General features: G+C 41.5%; 1 protein-coding gene across 1 annotated transcript in view; it reads left to right on the top strand.

Annotated features, from left to right (window-relative positions):
- KL (klotho) overlaps window positions 1–21,955 on the top strand; it is a 46,260-nt gene extending 24,305 nt beyond the window's left edge. Inside the window, exons 2-5 of the mRNA XM_019825242.3 lie at window positions 12,478–12,988; window positions 13,732–14,000; window positions 19,447–20,548; window positions 21,103–21,955. Of these exons, the coding sequence (XP_019680801.3) occupies window positions 12,478–12,988; window positions 13,732–14,000; window positions 19,447–20,548; window positions 21,103–21,440 (2,220 nt within the window). The 3' untranslated portion in view covers window positions 21,441–21,955. The remainder of the gene's footprint in view (window positions 1–12,477; window positions 12,989–13,731; window positions 14,001–19,446; window positions 20,549–21,102) is intronic.
- Window positions 21,956–23,019: the final 1,064 nt, after the last annotated feature.

Consider the following 23,019-nt stretch of genomic DNA (forward strand, 5'->3'; position numbering starts at 1 on the left):
TCTCTTAAAAATCATAAATTAAATTCCATTACTACCACACTGAATCATAAACTTACCCGATGGGTCACAATCATAAGTTTTTTTGTATATTGACTTATTTAATCCCCGTAAGGATATGAACGTAAGGTGCTATACTTGTTTTTATTTTACAGATGAGGAAACAGAGGCACAGAGAGTTAGATTATATGTCTAAGGTCACACAGCTAATAAGGGCACAGATTTAGAACAGTCTGACCTAGCCCATGTTCTTAATCACTAAGCTTAACTATCTAGTGAATTTCACCTAACTTAGAATGAAATCTACCCTATGACACAGCAATTTCACTGTACTAATAGGTATTTACCCAAAGGATACAAAAATATAGATATAAAGGGGCACATGCATCCTGATGTTTATAGCAGCATGTTATCAACAATAGCCAAACAATGGAAACAGCCCAAATGTCCATCAACCGATGGATGGATAAAGAAGATGTGGTGTGAGTGTGTGTGCGTGCGTGTGTGTAATGGAATACAACTCAGCCATCAAAAAAAAAAAAAAAAAAAAAGGAAATCTTGCCATTTGCAATGACATGGATGGAGCTCAAGTGTATTATGCTAAGTAAAATAAGCCTGTCAGAGAAAGACAAATACCATATGATTTCACTCATATGTGGAATTTAAGAAACAAAACACATGAACATAGGGGAAGGAAAAAAAAAGAGAGGGAAGTCAACTATAAGAGACTCTTAACTACAGAGAACAAACTGAGGGTTTCTGGAGGGGAGGTGGGTGGGAGATGGGCTACATGGGCAATGGACATTTGTGATGAGCACTGGGTGTTTTATGTAAAGGATGAATCACTAAAATCTACACCTGAAACCAATTTTACCATATATGTTACCTACCTAGAATTTAAATAAAACCTTGAAAAGAAAAAAAAATGGAATAAAATCAAACTCTTCACTGTGCCCTATGAGGCTGAGCCAACCGCGTCCCAGCCTGATGCAGGTCTGGCTCCCCAAGAAGCAGGTCTTGAGTCAAGAAGTGCTTGCAAGAGAAGTCAGTGAGGGCATGAGAGCAGAACAGGGAAAGGGAAAAGACAAGCTATGTTGCCATCTCAGCTTGATCCCTTGCGGGACCTCTGGACTGTAAATTGTATCCCACAGTTGCCTTTCAGGTGGATTTTGAACTCCCACACCTGTCTGTCATTACCAACAGCCCACTCGGCTTGGAGGTGGGAGGAGTGGGGGCTCAGTGTCTTGTCTGATCTTCTCTTTGAGGAGATTCTCCCTTTGCCTTCTGTACGGTTTACCTCCAACCTGCCACATGCCCACAGGACCCACAGATCTCTACGCTGGCCCCATCCTCTACCCAGAATGCTTTCCCCCTCCAGGGCTCCTTTAGCAGCCTTCATTTGTCATGTTATTGATAGACCTCTCCTCAAACATCCCTGCTCAAAGAAGGCTTTCATACTGTACTCCCCCATCCTGACCCCTGCCACCTCCGATTCTCTTACTCAGTTTTATTTCAAGGACCTCTCTTCCTCCCTAGAATGTAAGCTGCATGAGATCAGAATCTTATTTTGAATCCTATTGATTTCTAGAAACTTAGACAAGTGCCTAGGACATTTGTTGAATGAATAAATGAGTGAGTGAATAAATGAGTATTGATCCCCTTAATTAAAAGCTAAATAACTACAAATTAAAAAAATGTTTAATGTTTATTTTTGAGAGACAGAGCATGAGCAGGGGAGGGGCAGAGAGAAAGAGGGAGACACAGAATCTGAAGCGGGCTCCAGGCTGTGAACTGTCAGCATAGAGCCTGACACAGGACTCGAACTCACAAGCCATGAGATCATGACCTGAGCTGCAGTCGGACGCTTAACCAACTGAGCCACCCAGGCACCCCAACTGCAAAATTTTTTTTAAGCAACAAATTACTACTGTAGTTTCAGAAATAAATTAGTGTTTCAGAGAAAATCAGTTTTCTCTTGCCATGTAAATCTTAGATAACTCTATTTCTGTCCCCAAAATAGCTTCGCCTGTGACTAAGGTTTTCTTTCTTTCTCTATAGATCTTTAAAATTGACGCACATATTTTAATGTATACTTTGATAAATTTTGGCAACTGCATACACTTGTGTAACCAACATTCCAATGAAGATCAGAACATTCCCATCACCCCAGAGTTTCCTTGTGACTCTTTTTTTCTTCTTTCTTTTGTTAATGTTTATTTATTTTTGAGAGAGACAGACGGAGTGTGAGCAAGGGAGGGGCAGACAGAGAGGGAGACACAAAGTCCAAAGCAGGCTCCAGGCTCTGAGCTGTTAGCACAGAGCCCTATGCAGGGCTTGAACCCACGAACTGTGAGATCATGACCTGAGCTGAAGTCAGACGCTTACCCTACTGAGCCACCCAGGAGCCCCCTTTGTGACTCTTTCTAATCAATTTTCACCCACCATAGGCAACCACTGTTCTGATTTCTATCACAGCAGGCTAATTTTTGAATTTTATGTGAATGGAATCACGCAACCATAGGCTTGTATTCTTTGTGTCTTGGTTCTTTTGCTAAATATAATATTTTTGAGGCCAATCCCTATTGTTGCATTTAACAGCAGTTCATGCTTTTTATTGCTGAGTAGTATTGCATTGTAAAAACAGACAGGATTTATATATACTCTTGTTGATGGACATCTGTGTTATTTTCAGTTTTTTTGCTATTGTGAATAATGCTATTGTAAGCATCCTTGAACCGTTCACTCTTGTTTTTATCTTGACATTGTGTCTTTTTGTGGACCTATTTTGTCATTTCTTTTGGGTAAATACCTAGATGTGGAATTTCTGGGTTATAGAGAAAGCCCATGTTTAACTTTATAAGAAACTGCCAAATTATTTTCCAGAGTGGTGGTACTAATTACACTCCAAGCAGCAATGTATGAAAGTTCCAGCTGCTTTTCATCCTTGTCAGAATTTGCTGTCAGTCTTCAGCTGTGGCATTCCTGTGCATATGATAGCTCACTGTGGTTTTAATATGCATTTCCCTGATAATGTTGGTGTTGAGTACCTTTCCATGTGCTGATTGAACATTGGTGTAGATGCTGTTGTGAAAATGTCTGCTCAGATCTGTTGTTCATGGTGGTGATATGGTTGATTTCTTTTTTTGTTATGAATTGATAGGATTCTTGTATTTATTTTGAATACAACTCTTTTGTCGGATGTATATATATATATATATTTTATACATATACATATTTCTCCTCAGTGCTTTGTCTTTTTTGTTAACTTTTTTGATGAGAAGATTTTAATTTTGATGTAGTCCACTTCATCTGTTTTTTCTTTTATGATTAGTGCTTTCTGAATTCTAGGAAATCCTTACTGTGAGATCCAGAGGCTATGTTTTATTCTGTGAGTTTATAGTTTTATATTTTACATTTGGGCCTGTGGTCTATCTCAGATGAATTTTTATGCAAGGTGTAAGGTTGGGTTCATTTTTCCCCATAATGGTTTCCCAATTGTTGCAAGAGAGTTTGTTGAAAAGGCTTTTTTTTTTTTTTTTTTTTTTTTTTTTGCCATCTAAGGATTTGTTCAAAATCAATTTGCATTAGGTCTATTTTTGAATTCTTTATTCTTCTCCTTTGATCTATTTGTCTATTCTTATGCCAATATCACACCATATTGAATATTATAGCTTTATAGTAAGTCTTGAAATCAGGTCCTGTGAATGCTTCAACTTTGTTCTTCCTCTTGCAATTTATTTTAATTTATCTATGTCCTTTGAATAATCACATACATTTTAGAAACAACTCATTAATGTCTACAAAAAAATGTATTGGAATTTTGTATGGGATTGTGCAGAATCTAGAGATCAGTTTGGGGAGGATGGATAAGTTTCAGTGTTGAATCTTCCAGTGAGTAAACATGGTATCTCCCCCATCCAACCTTGTACCAGAGATCTGAGCCTAAACAATAAGGAAATCATACACCGAAAGCAGAACTAAAAAAATAAAATAAAATTTAAAGAAAGTGGTATCCTTCTCCTTTTTCTATATCTTCTTGAGCCGTTTTTAGTACTTTGTGTATTTCTAGGAATTTGTTCATTTCATCTAGGTTATCTCATTTGTTGGCATACAATTTTTACCATCTTCCCTTATAATCCTTTTATTATGGAAATAGATATACAGAAATGATCAGTAATAGTGTCCCCACTTTTGTTTCTGATTTTAGTAATTTGAGTCTTCTCTCTGTTTTTCTTAGTCAGTCTAGATAATTTATCAGATAATTGTCTAGACACTCTTCTCTGTCTTGTTTCTATCTACTCTAATTTTCATTATTCCTTTTATTCTGCCAGCTGTGGGTTTAGTTTGCGCTTCTTTTTCTTTTTCCTTAAGGTGGAAGGTTAAGTTCTTGCTTTGAGGTCTTTCTTTTTTAATATAGTGATTTACAGGTATAAAGTTATCTCTGAGTACTGCTTTGGCTGCATCTTCTAAGTCTTGGTGCATTGTGGTTTTGTTTTTATTCAGCTTTTGTTTTTATTCATAAGTGTTTCCTAATGTTCCTTGTGATTTCTTCTTTGGCTGTTGATTTTTAGGAGTGTGTTCTTTAATTTCCACATATTTATGAATGTTATTGATTTCTTGTTTCACTTCACTGTGGTCAGAGAAGATACTTTGTATGATCTCAATCTTTTAAAATTTATTAAGGATTGCTTTGAGTCCTCACATATGGTCAATTCTTGGGAATGTCTCATGTGCACTTGAGAAAAATATGTATCTGTTCTCGTTGGGTGGGGTGTTCTGTGTGTCTCTTAGCTGGGATTGACTTCTAGTAATGTCCGAGACCTCTGTTTACTTGTTAACCTTCCATCTAGAGTTTCTGTCCATTATTGAAAGTGGAGTATTGAAGTCTGCAACAGGTATTATCAAATGATATATTTCTCTCTTCAATTCTATCAATTTTTGTTTCATTAATTTTCTTCTCTTCTTCGTGTGCAAATGTTTGTAACTGCTACATATTCTTGAAGGATTGACCCTCTTACCCATATGTAATGTTCTTCTTTGTCTCTTGTAACAATTTATTTATTTATTTATTTATTTATTTATTTATTTAAATTTTTTTAAATGTTTATTTTTGAGAGAGACAGGGTGTGTGAGTGGGGGGCGGGGGGGGGGTGCAGAGAGAAAGGGAGACAGAATCCGGAGCAGCCTCCAGGCTCCGAGCTGTCAGCACAGAGCCTGACGCGGGGCTCGAACCCACAAACTGCAAGATCATGACCTGAGCTGAAATCAGACGCTTAACCAGCTGAGCAACCCAGGCGCCCCAAGTCTCTTGTAACAATTTTTGACTTAAACTATGTTTTGTCTCATATTAGTAATGCCATGCCATTTCTCTTTTGGTACATTTAAAAAAAAAAAACCTTTTTTTAATGTTTATTTATTTGAGAGAGAGACAGAGTATGAGCAGGGGAGGGGCAGAGAGAGGGAGACACAGAATCTGAAGCAGGCTGTGCTGTCAGCACAGAGCCCCACATGCGGCTTGAACTCATGAGCCGTGAGATCATGACCTGAGCCAACATTGGGTGTTCAACTAACTGAGCCACCCAGGCACCCCTCTTTTGGTACATTTTAAAAAATATTGTTGTGTTCGACCTCCAGTTACTTTTTGCATATCTATTCCAGGGATGTTTGGTTTCTAATTTTCGTTTCTTAAATTTTTTGGCAGATTTTTACATCACTGTTATACTAACTTCACAAGGTGAATTGAGAACGACCTCTCCTCTATTTTCTAAATGAATTTTTGTGGAATTGGTATATTTTTTCCTTAAGTCTTTGATAGAACTCACTAGTGAAATTACCTGGGGTTAGAGTTTGTGGTTTTTTTTTTTTAAGTTTATTTATTTATTTTGAGAGAGAGAAAGAGAGAGGGCACATGCACATGAGCTTGAGTGGGGAGGGGCAGAGGGGGGGGGGGAGAGAGAGAGAGAGAGAGAGAGAGAGAGAATCCTAAGCAGGCTCTGTGCTGTCAGCAGCAGACACTATCTGTCTTTTACTTGGAGCATTTAGTCTATTTTCATTTGAGTAATTATTGATATGATTGGGTTTGTGTTTACCATTTTGCTGTTTGCTTTCTGTTTATTTCATTGGTTTTTGTTTGTATCTTTCTTTAAGCATTCTTCTAGGTGAATCAAATATTTTTTAGTATTTCATTTTTGTTATCCTACTGGCTTTTAAAGTAAACATTTAATATATTTTTGTGGTTTCTTTAAAGATTATTCATCCTGGGGCACCTGGGTGGCTTAGTCAGTTAAGCATCCGACTTTGGCTCAGGTCATGATCTCACAGTTCATGAGTTCGAGCCCTGCTCTGAGCTCTGTGCTGACACTCAGAGCCTGGAGTCTGCTTCGGATTCTGTGTCTCCTTCTCTCTCTGCTCGCGCTCTGTCTCTCTCTCTCTCTCAAAAATAAAGAAACATGAAAAAATTTTAAAATAGAGATTATTCACCCTAATTATATAGTCTATGTAGAATTAATATTATTAATCCCCTTTGATAAAATTTTCATTTTATATATTTTACTTTTCAGTTCTAGAATTGTCATACTTTCTTTGAGTTTCCATTTCTCTGTTGTTACATGCTGCTATTCCACATTCGCTCACTTTTTATATCTATCTTTTTCTTGAAATCTTCGAACACACTTGTAATAGCTATCTTAAAATTCTTTTGGGTCATCTTGGCTTTGGTTTCTGTCCTTTTGATTTTTTTTTAATTAAGATTTTTATTTTCTTGCTTTTTCAATGTCTAGTAAATTTTTTTATTATGCCTGGGCAATATAAATAACACATGATAGGAAGTCTGGCTTATGCCACTTCCTTTAAAGGGTGTGGTATTTTGCTCTGCCAGGCAATTACTTTACCAAGGATTCTCTTGAACCCACTAGGCTTGGATGTAGTCTTTGTTAGAGCTGGTGTGTCTTAGTTTTGTCCTTATTCCTCACGTATGACCTTTATGGATTTCGGTTGAATGTCTGAAGTATTCAGCCATGTTTCTCTATTGTGGCTCTCTAGGTACAGCCTTTTGTATTCAGCTCTCAGACCTGTGGCGTCTGCTCTTTGTGAAGCCCTGCAGAATCTCGTCTTCTTCATAGTTAGCCAAGGACTGCCGGGAAATCCTCATGCAGAAATCTGGGCCCTCCCTCTGTGCCCTTCTCTTCGACATGTGGATCTTCAGCAGCCTGTATCACTGAGCTCTGCCTTCTCAGCTCAGCAGTGCTGCTGTGTGTTTCTTGGGCTTCATTTCCCTCATCCAAGTCTGGAAACTGAACCGCGGTAGAATGCTGGAATGGACGTGGGGTTCATCTCCCATGTTTCCCGTCCCTCACTATTTTTTAAATACCCAGTATGTGTGAAAGGTTTCATTGAGCTCTGTGAAGGGTACAAATAGGTAAATGACAAGGAGTCATTTAACCAGAGAGAAAATGTTTATATGTGTATGGAATTCAGAATATTTCAGTTGACTTCTAAAATGTGGTGATACTAGCTGATTGGCAGAAAGAAATATAAGATTAATTTTTTTTCTTAGATTTTTCAGAATGTAGATTGCAAAATCAACCATGAGGCTAGGAAGGAAGTGGAGAGGACATTATACACCGTGTCATATGCCCCACATTAGATCATTAGCACACCTTGGGATACCATGCAGTATTATTCTTAAGAGCCTACTATGCCAAATCCATTCTAATTTATTTTTGTGATGGTGTGCACCTGAAAGTTTTCTGTCTTTCAAGGTCTCAGAAATAAAATACAACCAGGGTATGTGATGAGAGTTTTCCTGTTCTGGCTCAGAAAAATGTTCGCTTGTGTCGACACTCTTTGGTCTGGTTTTCACTGCCAGCCTTCATTCCTCCATATCTGTTTGTTATACGTATTCTGCCCCAGACACTTTGCTAGAATCTGGGAATAGACACATAAAAGACCTAGTCAAAGACTTGGAAACACCTACAATCTAGACACTTGAATGAATGCAACCCAATATGGTGAAGGTCTTTGATAGAGGGCAGCTGTGGAGACACATGGAGTGGACACTTCAGGGCAGAGAGAGGGAAGATGTCAGGGAAGACTTCCCAGAAGGGTGATGTCTGAGCTGAGTTTTGAAGCGGGGTGGAACTGGAGGGACTGGGGATAGGAAAACTTGAGAGAGATGCATCCATGAAGGCATGGGAGCCTAGCGATTTCAGACCTTCGTGGAGGGTTCCATGCACCCGGGATTCAGGACTTGAGGCAGAGACCATAAGGCACAACAAAGAAAAATTAGGCAGGGGTTATTTAGATCACGGCTTTCAAATTACTATCATGGACAGTTCAGCAGGGCCAGCCATCCAGCTCCTATGAGCTATTTTTCATTTTTAAATTTTAAGTGAAAAAAAAAAACCAAAACTCTAAAGCAATACATGTGTATGGTAGGAAATGAAAAAATATAGATAAGCAAATTGAAGAGAATTATACCACCCACAATCCTGCTACAAAAGCTCTTTTAACAACTTATAAATCATTTCAGATTTGTATGTGTTTTCCTTTAATAAAAAATTCTGTTAAACTCTACTTACTAGTTTGTAGCCTGCTTTTCTGTTCAGTTAGTATTTTAGAAACAGTTTTAACATGTAAATGGATGTTCTTCTGTATTGTTTATAATGTCTGAATAGTAGTATATCTTTAGTCATACCATAATGTGTTAAAAAAATGCACGTATGGGTGTGAATGTATTTGAATATTGGACATTTCAATTGTTTCAATATTTCGCTATTGGAAATAGTTCATAGATAAACATTCTTACATACACCCTTAATTACTTCCCTGAGTCTATGTCAATAGCTTTATTAAATGTCAATCTTAAAATAACAAGTTTGTAAGATTAATGTACCTGGAATAATTAGAAAGCAATGCAAAACCAAACATAACCATGTGTCCCTCTTAATCGTCCTTAGTTGTTGCCACACCTTAAGTAGTGACCGTCCCACACCTTGCCTTACAGTAGTCGACTACTCAAATCTACCATCAGAAAATGGAATGAAGGTGAATGAAGCAGGGTTCAGTTGAGTTTAACAGGCAATGGAAGGGGATGAGGGAAGCCAGGGAGCTCAGTCTGGGGAGGAAGGCATCATTACCTGCAGTAGATGCAAGAGAGGTATGCCTGAGACTCAGAGAGCACCCAGAGGAGGGACATGCAGCCCAGTGTGACAGGTTGGGTGGGGGTGAGGGTGGGGGGGCCTCCATGAGTGGGATGACCACCAAGTTGGGCTGTGGTGGAGAGCAGTCAAATAACAGATCAAGTAGGGGTTTGGGGAGTAGGGTGAGTGGTTAAGACAAGTGACATCCAAGATGCTTTCTATATTTGTTTGCAATCTCCAGAAAAACAGTTCACCCTTCCTTCCCTTTTTGGTTCTCTTCAGCCCCTCAATGCATGGGTTGATGGCAGTCCACATTGGTGAGGGTGGTCTCCTTTACTCAGCCTTCCTATTCAAATGCTAATCTCTTCCAGAAATACCCTCATAGACACACCCAGAAATAATGTTGTTATGGTTTTGTTAAATTAACATTTGTTAAGTGGAGCATAGTGCTGTATGGTGAGCCCCAGTTCAACAACAGAGCACAAGAGAACTTGAAATAGAGAAGTCTGTTACTCACAGGTCCTGGAGGAAGTACTTGGCCTTAAGGGGCCACATGGGGAGGTCAAGGCAAAGTACAGACAAAGAGAGAGGCAGAACTCAAATACATGGCTTGATTAGGGTTCTTAGGCAAGGGCCAGATTGGTCAATTCAAACCAGAAAGAGGATTTTAGTAAGCTCCGTGGTGGTCTATCTAAAGAACCCATAAGGCATACAGGGGCTGGGAGCAAGGGGCGATTCTGGATCACAAGGGCGGTTAGGGAGGTCATGTCAGGACCTTAAATTTGATTGTGACCCTGCAGGCTGCTGTCTAGGGCATGCACTTGCAGGAGGGGCTGATGTCAGGTCAAGGTCCCTCAAGGCTGCACGGCCAAACAAAATGGCTGCTGAGGCAGCATTACCATGGCATAGTTTAGCTAAACCCTTGACAAGCATTTTACCAGCTATCTGGGGGGCCCTAAGTCCAGTCAAATTGACACATAAAATTAACCATCAACTTCCCAATGCTGCAAATATATACTTCTATAAAATAATAAACTACTTAGTAGACATTTTTACTTGCATCATATCACTTGATCCCCATCGTGTCCTTGCAGGAGAATAGATGCTGTCCCCATTGATACTGAGAAGTACCTGAGGCTCACACTGGTAATGGAAGGGGGAGATGGGATCCCAACCTAAGCCCTAAGCCTCTTCTAATCCAAACCCCAGGTGGCATCAGTACCTCACTTGGGTGCTCTTGGGCTGAATTCCTTAGCAGGTGATATTCCCTGGACCTGCTATGCTTTCCTTTTTTTTTTTTTTTTTTTTTTCTGTTCATCCTTTAAGGAGAAGGAGTAAGCATTCATGGAGACCTTATTGAATGCAGACTCTGTGTTAGGTGTTTTATGTAAATTATTTCATTGTCATAACATCTCTGTGAAAGACACAAGGAAGTTAGTCTCACCTGCCAGGTTAGGTAGTGTGGTTAAAGGCACCCAAAAATGTGACAGGGCAGGAAGTTTATCTGACATTAGAGACCACGTGTACATTTCTGTGTGGCCCAGGGCATTGGTTTCCTAGCCAGACTTCCTCTGCACCGTGTCAAAATATCCAAGGTTAGAGGAGTGGTCCATTAGTGTAGGCTATTCTATGGTAGGACTCCTACTTCTGCTACCTGCAAAACTGACCCAGATTAGGAAGTTCTTGGGTTGCTCTCACTCTTGCCTGGCCTCTTATTTCTATCACAGCAGCTGGTCTGTCAAGGTGTGTCTGTTAGACTTAGAACACGAGTGCCTGTGGGCCTCAGTTGGGCCAAGTTAAGAAAGTGCCCTGATCTGACATTCTGAGGACTAGCCTGAGATGTTCCTTTTCTTTTCTATTTAACTGTTAAGCGACATGACAAGATGTCTTGACAATGGGGAAGAGAGATATCGGGTGGTGGAGGGGAGGAAGATAAAGGTGGGGGACACCACAAGACCAGCAGCGTAGCACGACTGAGCCCCCCCCGCCCCGAACCACATGGGTGAATGCTACTATTCTTCTGATCAATCTTTTATTCTCCCTTTCTTTCTTAGCATATGGGTAGAAAAAATATATTCAGTGGAAAGAAACATAGTAGATATTTACTAAGAAACTAAAAATGAGAGTTAGACATAAACTATTTTATTCCACTGAAATATTTGGCTGAACTCATAAGAACAGTGATAAGATCATTCTTGGACACCTGCACTGAAATGAACCACGAGAAGAATATTTAGGGAAAATGAAGAGCATATTTGGCATACTGAAAGAGCTTCTTCAGGCCCAGGGAGCGGGATGAAATTGGCATGATCATTTTGGAGAATATGAGTCAAACAGAGAACTGGAATGAGGTTTTCAAGGAGGATATATTAGGGGAGTAAAAGGCCAATAAACAGCCCTTGTGTTTGTAGAAAAATATGGAGAGTAAATCAAGGAATTCAAAAGTGAAGAGAAAATTCAAATAAGGGAGGAAAAACCCTGTAATCCTCACTGGTCTTCATAAACACAAAGAAAACAAGTGAAAATGAGATATCAGAAGTCAGCAAGATTTTATGGGAGTATAAAGTTAATCTTAAGCAAAGCCCATTTCATTGCTGTAGGAAACTCCCAGCTGAGTGCTGACTAACTATGGACAGCTGATCTCCTCAAAGCCAAGTTTGGGTGATTCTTGCTCTTGGCTCATACCCTCGCACTTCTGGGTCCTGTGCGAACCAACACTGTCCCAGAGTTCCAGAGGGTGGGCTGAGGCTAGATATTGGAGTTGGCCCTTTACTTTATTGTGCTGATTCTTCTTAGGGAAGAATAAAAATTAAGAATAAAGGGACACGTGTTAGAATTTTAGCTGTCAGAGATGAATACAAAATATCAAATTGACTCCAACAACTTGAGTCACCTCGAAAACTCCCAGTCTCTTAGGATAAAAAATATATAATCCTATTTAGAAATTCCTGGTGTGGTCATAATGCAGGATTGGTTCTTTTCACGAAGCCTATTAATTAAAAATTACATAATCCAAAGTCAATTAAGTAGTAAGATATTATAACAAATTCTTATTTCATTAACTTCTCAGAGTATGAATAATGACTTCAAGACAAGAAATTCACATTTTCCACTGGCTACTGAAAAACAATAGAAATAATTCCAGTCGTGGTAGCAGCTCACTGTGGGCTGACCTACCCCTGAAATAACTTATTGTTTCCAGGTGACTTTTACATTGTGGGGTGATTCATTAAGTTAGGCTTGATGTGAAACAGACACCAATAGAGTTGAGGATTCAGAAATGTATTGCATATTTCTTCTCGCAATCAGAGAGAAATTCACCATGGCTTTTCTTTTATAGGCTCATGCCAAAATCTGGCATCTCTACAATACTTCTTTCCGTCCAACTCAGGGAGGCCAGGTCTCCATCGCCCTAAGCTCCCACTGGATCAATCCTCGAAGAATGACCGACCACAGCATCAAAGAATGTCAAAAGTCTCTTGACTTTGTACTAGGCTGGTTTGCCAAACCCATATTTATTGATGGTGACTATCCTGAGAGCATGAAGAATAATCTTTCACATCTTCTGCCTGATTTTACTGAAGCTGAGAAAAAGTTCATTAAGGGAACAGCTGACTTTTTTGCTCTTTCTTTTGGACCAACCTTGAGTTTTCAACTATTGGACCCCCACATGAAGTTCCGCCAGTTAGAATCTCCCAGCCTGAGGCAACTCCTTTCTTGGATTGACCTTGAATATAACCACCCTCAAATATTTATTGTGGAAAATGGCTGGTTTGTCTCAGGGACCACCAAGAGAGACGATGCCAAATATATGTATTACCTCAAAAAATTCGTAATGGAAACCTTAAAAGGTAGGATTGGGGATAAAATTCTAATTTCTTGCCGAAAGCAACAGGAAAATCTTTCAGATGATCTGTAATAAACTATGTGAATTTATAGATTTTAATTGTAATGAAGAAATTCATTTTGGCAATAGTAGAAATGCACTTATGTAACACCTTTCTCATTTGGGGACTTGAGGAACTTAAATTCATTTTTAAACTCATTTTGAAAATGAGAAACTGGGTTATAATGTGTGAAAACACTTGACTTTCAGAGTTAGTACTCTAGAATTTCAGATTATATTAAGGATTAAGTGAATCCCAGGACATCTAGATCTCTGTACATGTTTTTGGGTTCTTATTATTTGCACTGAATAAAACAATTTTTAAAGAAAAAAGAAGATCAACCCTTTCTGAAGAAAATATTAAGTAGTTTATTCTTTTAAAGATTGTGTTCACTTATTGTGGCAAGCACAATGCTAGGATAGAAAATGGAGCAAGACCATCATCTCAGGCCCAAAGAACATCTACTGGAAATAAAAATATTCCAAGTAAAAGCATACTGGAGATAAGCATGTTGGTGAAGACATTTGTTTGTAGAATTACCCGAGTGTGACAGCCTTTTATTAGTAAGAAAGGTCATTGGTTTACCAAACAGTGACCATTATACACAACTTATTTCCATAAGTAGTAAACCCCTCAAATGCTCTTGACACATGAGGCCAGTGCCTGGCTAGGGGTCACATTGTTCTTGTCCTCTCTTCTCTTTGCAGCCATTAGGCTGGATGGGGTGGACGTCATTGGGTACACGGCCTGGTCCCTTATGGATGGCTTCGAATGGCACAGAGGTTACAGCATCAGGCGTGGACTCTTCTATGTTGACTTTCTAAGCCAGGATAAGAAACTGTTGCCGAAATCTTCAGCCTTGTTCTACCAAAAGCTGATAGAGAAAAATGGCTTCCCTCCTTTACCTGAAAATCAACCTCTAGAAGGGACATTTCCCTGTGACTTTGCTTGGGGAATTGTTGACAACTACATTCAAGTAAGTCAGCTGACAAAACCAATCAGCAGTCTCACCAAGCCCTATCGCTAGTAAGTAGTGCTTCCTTATTAGGTTGTCATGACACATTGTCCATTCTTTGGGCCAGACGTGATTCCTTAATGAGAACATTAAGGGCACAATTTGGAACGCTGCACCCTTCTCTCCACAAATCTTCCTAGCTTCATCTTGCACTTTAAATCAGTCCCAAAGGAGGAACAGATTTAAAATATATGAATATTTAATATCTGAAAAGATAGTAAAAAGATAAAAATACTCCCTTTTAATACAGTGGTTTTGGATGCTTTTTAAAGCAGTTGAGTTCTTCCATAAACAAGATAGGACAAACAACTTCAAATTTTCTGAGATCTCAGTGGAGCTGCTGAGTCTGAGGCAGGAACATTAGGCAGAGCCCTGCCGGGGCTTAGCTGCACCCTGTTGCAGAAGCATCTCAAGCGGTGAAAACTCTTGCTCCAATGGTTCACTGCTTGAAGTTTCATTTCTAGAACTAGCTATCGAAAGGGTAAGGAAGTTCTTCAAAATGGTCAACCAATATTTATTGAGCACTTACTACTTAGTTAATCCTCAGTATATTTTTAACTTCCCAATTTTAAAGGAATTTGTTTTCTGGAGCTTGATGGACTATTTTAGGAGGCACTTATTGGATGCTTAGCATGCACAAAGCCCTGTGTTCATTGCCGGGGATGCTCCGTTGAGGGGAGTGCACACTGACATGGGTAAGATTGACCCCTGATTTCAAAGAGATCTACTGCTGGGCGCCTGGGTGGCTCAGTTGGTTAAGAATCTGACTTTGCTTCAGGTCATGATCTCACAGCTCGTGATTTTGAGTCCCACGTAGGGTAAGCTTGAGCCCCGCTTCAGGTGAACACAAGCCCTGCTTCGAGTGAGCCCCTCTCCTCTCTCTCTCTCTGCACCTCATGGGATTCTCTCTCTCTCCCTCTCTCTCTGCCCTCGCTTATTTGCACCCTGTCTCAAAACCAAAAAAACAAACAAAACAAAAAAACAAACAAACAAAAAAACTCATAGAGGTCTACTGAAGGAAAATGATTGATGTACAAATAATATAATAGAGTGCATGGAGCATGGTGTTAAGTGAGCAGGTGCTGGTGGGGTGTTGTTGAAAAGTCTGAGTGTGAAAATAGAAATCAAGACAGAGACATGGGCGCCTGGGCCGCTCAGCTGGTTAAGCATCCGAATCTTGATTTTGGTTCAGGTCGTGATCACTCAGGTCATGATCTCACAGTTCGTGAGTTCAAGCCTGTGTTGGGCTCCATGCTGACAGCACGAGCCTACTTGGAACTCTCTCTCTCTCTCTCTCTCTCTCTCTGCCCTTCCACCACTTGCATATACACACACACTCCCTCTCTCTCAAAATAAATAAATATTAAAATAAGAGACAGAGACAAAGTGTGGTATCCATAGACAAGCAAAGGCATTTGGCACTTAGCATGCTGTCGGATGCTTCTAGCCAACTCACTGGTGCAGTAGGAGAGGAAAATCACTTTCCCTCTACCCTTCTGAGTTCTTTAATTATAGGGAAAATTAAAAACAGACTAAAAAGAGAAACACAAGCAGGAGTATCTCAACATGTGTACCTGATATATACATGAGAGATACTCAGACAAAAATGAGTTAAGTCCTTGAAGTGACTTAGAAGTCAGGCTTAAGTACCAGCTTAATAGAAAAAGCTGGAAGCAGAGGTAGGATATATGTCTCTTAGGGAAGAATAAGCAATTTTTAGGAAAGATGGATGGGCCCTTAGAAGGATAGATGGGAGCCACAAGAGTTTCTGACAAAGTCTGTCTGGGTCTTGTGGTGGCCTCTGGTCTCCTGTGACGTGTCTCGAGCTTCCCTGGGTGATGAAACTCCTGGGAGGGATTGATGAGAACAGAGTTCCTTCTGGAGCATCTGTCTTTAGGCAGGTAAGGGGAGTTCAGAGAAAGCCTTTCCCTGCATGTTATTATTCGAGTGCCTACAGCTCAAAATAGTATACCAGAGGGGCATATTTTGGGGCGGCAGGCCCTGAACTACGGTCACATTTTGGGGTGGCATATTCTGTTACCCTTCAGCTCAAAACAAGTATTTGGAAGAATGGTTGGATCTGAGGGAGGTTCTTTTAGTTGAGCTGGGTTGCTGTTTTCTTGTAAACATCAAATGGCAGTCCTTTATAAGGAAATAAATAACACATTCCTTCATACATTTTTTGCTGGGTTGTATTATTCTTAGGTCTTTTGAAGACCTCCGTTTAAAAGACTTAGTTTTAAGGCACCTGGGTGGCTCAGTCAGTTAAGTTTCCAACTTGGGCTCAGGTCATGATCTCACGGGTTCGAGCCCCGTGTCAGTCTCTGTGCTGACAGCTCAGAGTCTGGAACCTGCTTCGGTTTCTGTGTCTCCCTCTCTCTCTCTGCCCCTCCCCTGATTGTGCATGCCCCCTCCCCCCAAAATAAACAAACATTTAAGAAAAAACTTAGTTTTAAGTCTCAGTCTTAAATCCCTTCTTACATTTAAAAGGCGACTGAGGGACATGTATTAGCCAGGATGTCTGAGCGTAGCTCTGCCCTGTTGGGTTTGGGGTTTTCCGCCCTCCTTCTCTCTCCTCCCTCAGCCTCTGCTCCTACCCCCTTTTCCTAATTTCTCTCCTGCAAGTGGGAACGACAGTGGGCTTCAAATAGGGTCTGGAGGTGCAGAAGTGGCTGGTGAGATGGGCTCCCCATCCTTCCCTGGTCTTTGTTCTCTCTCATGACCTTGTGCCAGGCCCCACTCCCTGCCAGGCTCTGTGCCCTTGGTCACTGAGGGCTCATGCTCCGCCCTGATGTCTAATAGCAGGGCAGGTAGTTCCCGCTTCAGTTTTCCACCAGCATCTCTGTGCAGGCAGTGTGAACTTGGGAGGGACTGCACATTGGAGGGAACTCCTTCCCTCCTGCTCTGCTCCCCACCCCAGGGAGGGTTTGCCTTGGGAACCGGTAAGTAGTGAGAAGGTTTTAAGAGGACCACCTATTTCCTCAAGAGAGCAGAGAAACTCTAGGCACATGCAACAAGTATGGCAGTGAGGAGGAAGGCAGATGGGGAGAGAATTGCTTTTTCTACCCCTCGGGGGCCGTTGTTTTAAAATTTGATCTGATGCCAACGAGACATTAGCCCTGGAGGCTGCATTGCCATTTTACCTCATCACTTCCGGGGTCGTGGTGGTGGTGGTGGTTGGGGGGGGGTGGGGGTCTCTGTTCCTCCACCCACTGGAGCTCCCCAGTCTCTCCCACACCGAACCAGCCAAACACAAAACAACTCACTCTCAGACCCTCGGTGGGTGAACTTCTCCAGAAGCTCTCTGGTGGGAAAAGGTTGCCACTGCTGTGTTGTTCTTCCTGCTTTTCACCTTGAGCTTGGCATTATTTTGGCAGGGCCCCTTCCTGGGGGAACCTCCTAACCGACAAAGTGAAATCAGGGCAGTTCCGAGGAGCGTGTGCCTATGTTTTCATTTACAAGCTGTTCTCTATACTTTTCGTACATTGAATTAAAGTCCTGAGAAGTAACTTTTAAACCATTGAAAGTTATCTTTTCCCTCCTGGCTGGTATTTCAGGGACTCCCAGGGTCACTGTCCCTGGACAACCACGAATGCTCATAATAAATATAGGTACAGAACCTGCCACATGCTGGGGACACAAAGCCTGTTTAACATTGGCCACTAACAGGAGAAGGCTTCTTCCACGATAAACGAAATATATACTTTATATCCATTTCTGAAAGGCTGCCCTTAATTTTTTCATTTTTTTATTAAGAAAAGTTGACAAATTAATGGAGGTTAGATAGAATTGTGCCTAAGTACTTATTTCTAAGCGTCCTGTAGTTTCAAGAAACAGATCCCCGCCTCCCCCCTCCCCCCGGAAATTGTACCTTAGTCTCTCATATTTATTTGCAGATGGACTGAATAAAACCTGCTGTTTTGGAAAAATTGTGGTAGAAAATGTATAAATTTAGTCAACTCAGAGCTCTATAAAAATAAGCCAAAGAATTCCTTCAAGCTATGAACACTTTCACTTCAAAAGAGCATGCAAATATTTTCTCTTGCAAAGCTGAGGAAACAAGATTTGTGGGTGCATCACAGTGGAAAAATACTTCTCACAGCATTCCCACCGTACTAGGGGACACGCATGCGTGGGTGATCTACAAGAGACGGTTCTCCAGAGAAAGCAATTTCCCTCTGACACGCTGGGTTTTTATTACTTTTCCTTTATAAACACAGCACTGACCCCTCCAGAGGAACAGCAACTCGGGCCCGCAAAATGCAACAAAACTTCTGCTAGAGGTCCCTAAATGGAGTTAGACCCCAGCTTGCATACAGAGGGTCAAACCAAGGGGCCTGTTTGAACAGGATTGTTTCTGAGGAGAAAACTGGTTCCATCAAGTGGTTCCTTGGGATGAACTTTCAGTTTGCATTTTCCTCCATGGTTTACACGTGGAGGGAGGATTTTTTGATTTCAGTTTACGTCTGCTCTTCCTAAATACTTATTTCCATTTTGGAGGCTTATGGATCAGATGATTGACAGCCATTATTGTCATGATCATCACAGAAAAATAATGTAGAAAAACCTAAAAACTATGTTACAATAGCCCGATCTGTGGAAATGACAACATCGTTCCTCATTACCACATTCTCTATCACTTTTACCATCAGATTGAATTGGTTAAATCCGGTCTTTGACACTAAAGGCAATAAAAAGCAACAGTCACTGGTTTTTAGCATGGTCTCTACCTACAGCAAACTTCAGTTTGGAACACGATTTTAAGAAGTACAATTTAGTTTAATTTTTTAAATTTTTAAAAATATACTTTTTAAAGTTTATTTGGGGGGGGGGGGAGAGGCAGAGAGAGGAAGAGACAGGGGATCCTAAGCAGGCTCTGTGCTGTCAGCGCAGAGCCTCTCACGGGGCTCGAACTCAGGAAACGTGAGATCATGATCTGACCCGAAACCAGGAGTCCCACGCTTAACCGACTGAGCCACCCAGGTGCCCCCATGATTTAATATTTCACATACCATTCTGCATTTTCTGATTCTAACTCAGGTTTTAGGCTTTATCTCTTCATCCATTTTTTTTTTTAATTTGGGAGTCTCATAATATTAGTAGTTTTTTTTTATATTAAAATGCAATCGTTCAAACATGCTTGCTTAACACAGACCAGAGGTGTGTGAGAAACATTGTCATCTGAAATGATCAAGAGTTAGAGCTAGGGGTAAAACAAATAGGCATCAAAGAGTGGAATGTGGTTTTTTTTGTTTTTGTTTTTGTTTTTTTTTCCAGGAACTTAACGACTTGGGAGGAATGGTTGAAATGGGTAGGGAGGCTCTATTTTTGCCCCTCTTGCTTGTTAGTTTCGCGGAAGGGATTGCGTGGGATTTCGTGAAGCTAACGCTTACTCCTCTGCTGGCAGGTGGACACCACTCTGTCTCAGTTTACCGACCCGAACGTTTACCTGTGGGACGTCCACCACAGTAAGAGGCTAATTAAGGTGGACGGGGTTGTGACCAAGAAGCGGAAGTCCTACTGCGTGGACTTCGCTGCCATCCGGCCCCAGATAGCCTTACTCCAGGAGATGCACGTTTCCCATTTCCACTTCTCCCTGGACTGGGCCCTGATCCTGCCGCTGGGCAACCAGTCCCAGGTGAACCACACGGTCCTCGACTACTACCGCTGCGTGGTCAGCGAGCTCGTGCGCGCCAACATCACCCCGGTGGTGGCGCTCTGGCGACCCGCGGCCCCGCACCAAGGGCTGCCGCGGCCCCTGGCCAAGCACGGAGCCTGGGAGAACCCCCACACCGCCTCGGCTTTTGCAGAGTACGCCCGGCTGTGTTTCAAGGATCTCGGCCACCACGTCAAGTTCTGGATCACGATGGGCGAGCCGTACACACGGAACATGACCTACAGCGCGGGGCACAATCTTCTGAAGGCTCACGCGTTGGCCTGGCGCGTGTACGATGAAAACTTTCGGGGCTCTCAGAAGGGGAAAATATCCATAGCCCTGCAGGCCGACTGGATAGAGCCGGCCTGCCCTTTCTCCCAAAAGGACAAAGAAGTGGCAGAGAGAGTTTTGGAATTTGACATTGGCTGGCTGGCCGAGCCCATTTTCGGCTCTGGGGATTATCCGCGTGTGATGAGGGACTGGCTCACGCAGAGAAACAATTTCCTTCTACCTTATTTCACTGAAGATGAAAAAAAGCTAATCCGGGGTTCCTTCGACTTTCTGGCCGTAAGCCATTACACCACCATCCTCGTCGACTGGGAAAAAGAAGATCCAATGAAATACAACGATTACCTGGAGGTGCAGGAAATGACCGACATCACGTGGCTCAACTCCCCCAGTCAGGTGGCAGTAGTGCCCTGGGGCTTACGCAAAATTCTCAACTGGCTGAAGTTGAAGTACGGAGACCTCCCCATGTATATAATATCCAACGGCATAGACGATGATCCGCAGGCAGCGCAAGACAAGCTGAGGGTGTATTACATGCAAAATTATGTAAATGAAGCTCTGAAAGGTAAGGAGCCCCGGAAACAGCAGCCCCTCGAAGCGTATGTCACGCGAGGGCGTGGTACTCCATAGGCACCCTCAAACGAATACACCCACTGTCGCCTGGGAAGCAAAGTGCTTGCTATCCGTTCCTTGCCACACTGAAAAAGTCCAAGAGAGAGTTAGTATTTTCCCTTCAGGATAATGGAGTTTAGCTAAAAGTCAAAGACCCTGGGGGGGGGGGGGGCGGGCGGGGAGGGGGGAATGCCTAGCACCTGCTGGGGCCTATAAAAGCATGGCCTTTCTTGTCCCCCATTTCAGACGGCTTCACAGCAGTCTTACCTCCTTCATTGTGCATGAAGATTTAACCCAAGTACATCAGAGTAGGTTTAATTATGTAAAACCTTCTACGTTAACTGTAGCTCAATGTTTGTCCTCGCATGAAGGAAGCCTGTTGTGATCAAACCTAATTTAGTTTTATTAAATAGTATTGAAATTTTCTCCGATGCACCAAGGCTGTGTAAAAGTGAAGTGCTGCGTGCAAAAAATTTTAATAACTATTCTGTCCTTTTGTTTTTCTAGCCTACGTATTGGATGGTGTCAATCTTTGTGGATACTTTGCTTATTCATTCAATGATCGCACAGCTCCAAAGTTTGGCTTCTATCATTACGCTGCAAATCAGTTTGAGCCCAAACCGTCCATGAAACATTATCGGAAAATGATTGACAGCAATGGCTTCTCGGGTCCTGAAACTCTGGGGAGATTTTGTCCAGAAGAATTCACCCTGTGCACCGAATGTGGCTTTTTTCACACCCGCAAATCTTTACTGGCTTTCATAGCTTTCCTACTTTTTGCTTTTATTATTTCTCTTTCTCTGATTTTTTACTACTCTAAGAAAGGCAAAAGAAGTTACAAGTAGTCCTGACCTTTTTCCTATTCATTTACTTTGAAATGATTATGCACACACATCAGCTGTTCACCATTTGCACTTCTCAGTGTCGTAAGACTGGATTTCACTTATCTGACTTCTAGAAAAAAAATGTGTGGCGTATGACAGAGGTATGGAAGTGAGCATAGGTGATTGTAAAATACTGAATAATGTGAATAGTGCCTGGATTTGTTCTTTCTTGGAGGATGATCAAAGACGGTTAGGGGCCATCATCTCTGCAACACATTCTGTAACAAATGTATGGGAAGTGGGACCCATTCTGGAACATTTTTATAGAAATTGAATAGCAAGATCAGTGCCCGTTCCTAAATTATCTTGAAGTAAAACAAATGTGGAAATAAAAAGTTAAGTCCCAAATAACCATCTCTAAACTTCCATGATATGCCTAATGGCCTCTGTTGGACCCAGTTTCCCTTGAAAAAGAAATGGTAGAATATTAGAGACATGACAGAGGGCCCTACGCTAGAACGTTCCTTTTATTTTTTTTTTTAATTTTTTTCAATGTTTTTATTTATTTTTGGGACAGAGAGAGACAGAGCATGAACGGGGGAGGGGCAGAGAGAGAGGGAGGCACAGAATCGGAAACAGGCTCCAGGCTCCGAGCCATCAGCCCAGAGCCCGACGCGGGGCTCGAACTCACGGACCGCGAGATCGTGACCTGGCTGAAGTCGGACGCTTAACCGACTGCGCCACCCAGGCGCCCCTAGAACGTTCCTTTTAAAAGCAGTGTTGCTATCAAATGCTGCTAATATTAATTTACATATCTGGTTAATGATGTACTTAGCAGAGCAAATTGTAGAATTTTATTTTATGTGACTTTCAAGGCACTTTTCAGGCCCTGGGGTCCTTGAGGGTTTTGTGTCACTGGGGCCTTATCAAGGGTCTGTACATAGAGGGCTTTAAATGTTTGCAGAAAAATAAATATGAATCATGAGATGTTGGACTCTTCAGGAAGCATAAACCGATCGTGCAATGCATTATACTGCGTGGCGAGGAGGAAAGGAGGAAAAAGTGCATATTACGAGCAACAGTATGATTAATTTGATTAGAAACCCTTTGATTTTAGAGCACTCCTTTCAATGAATGATGTGACCTTTCCTGAGTGAATAAGAACGAAATAATCACTCATCCTATGAAGAGTGACTTCACTTGCTGTTCTTTAGAAAGTGCCCTGATTTGTTTGAATCGAGTTTTTAAAAATTCTTACTAGGTTCGCATTTGGTCTGATAACACTGGAAGATTTATTTCTGTGATCGCTAAGGTTTATTTTCTATTTTTGCTGCACCTTCTGTGGAACTAGCTTTGAGGTAGTTTTGCTTTGAACTTTCACACTGAAACATGCTACTGATTTCTAGAAAGGGCTAATGAGGTCTTATCTTTTAATGCCCCTTAAACAAGTTTTGCTGATTTTCAGACAGGGGTCTTTCTATGACACTGGAGTTGTGGACGATCATAATGTTTGTGTTATAGATAAGCCAGTATCGTATCAGGCAAGGTAAACCACTATCGTATCAGGCATAACTAATCTTGCCGACACAGGGTTATAGTG

Source organism: Felis catus, chromosome A1 (assembly GCF_018350175.1).
Source record: "Felis catus isolate Fca126 chromosome A1, F.catus_Fca126_mat1.0, whole genome shotgun sequence".
Lineage (NCBI taxonomy): Eukaryota > Metazoa > Chordata > Mammalia > Carnivora > Felidae > Felis > Felis catus.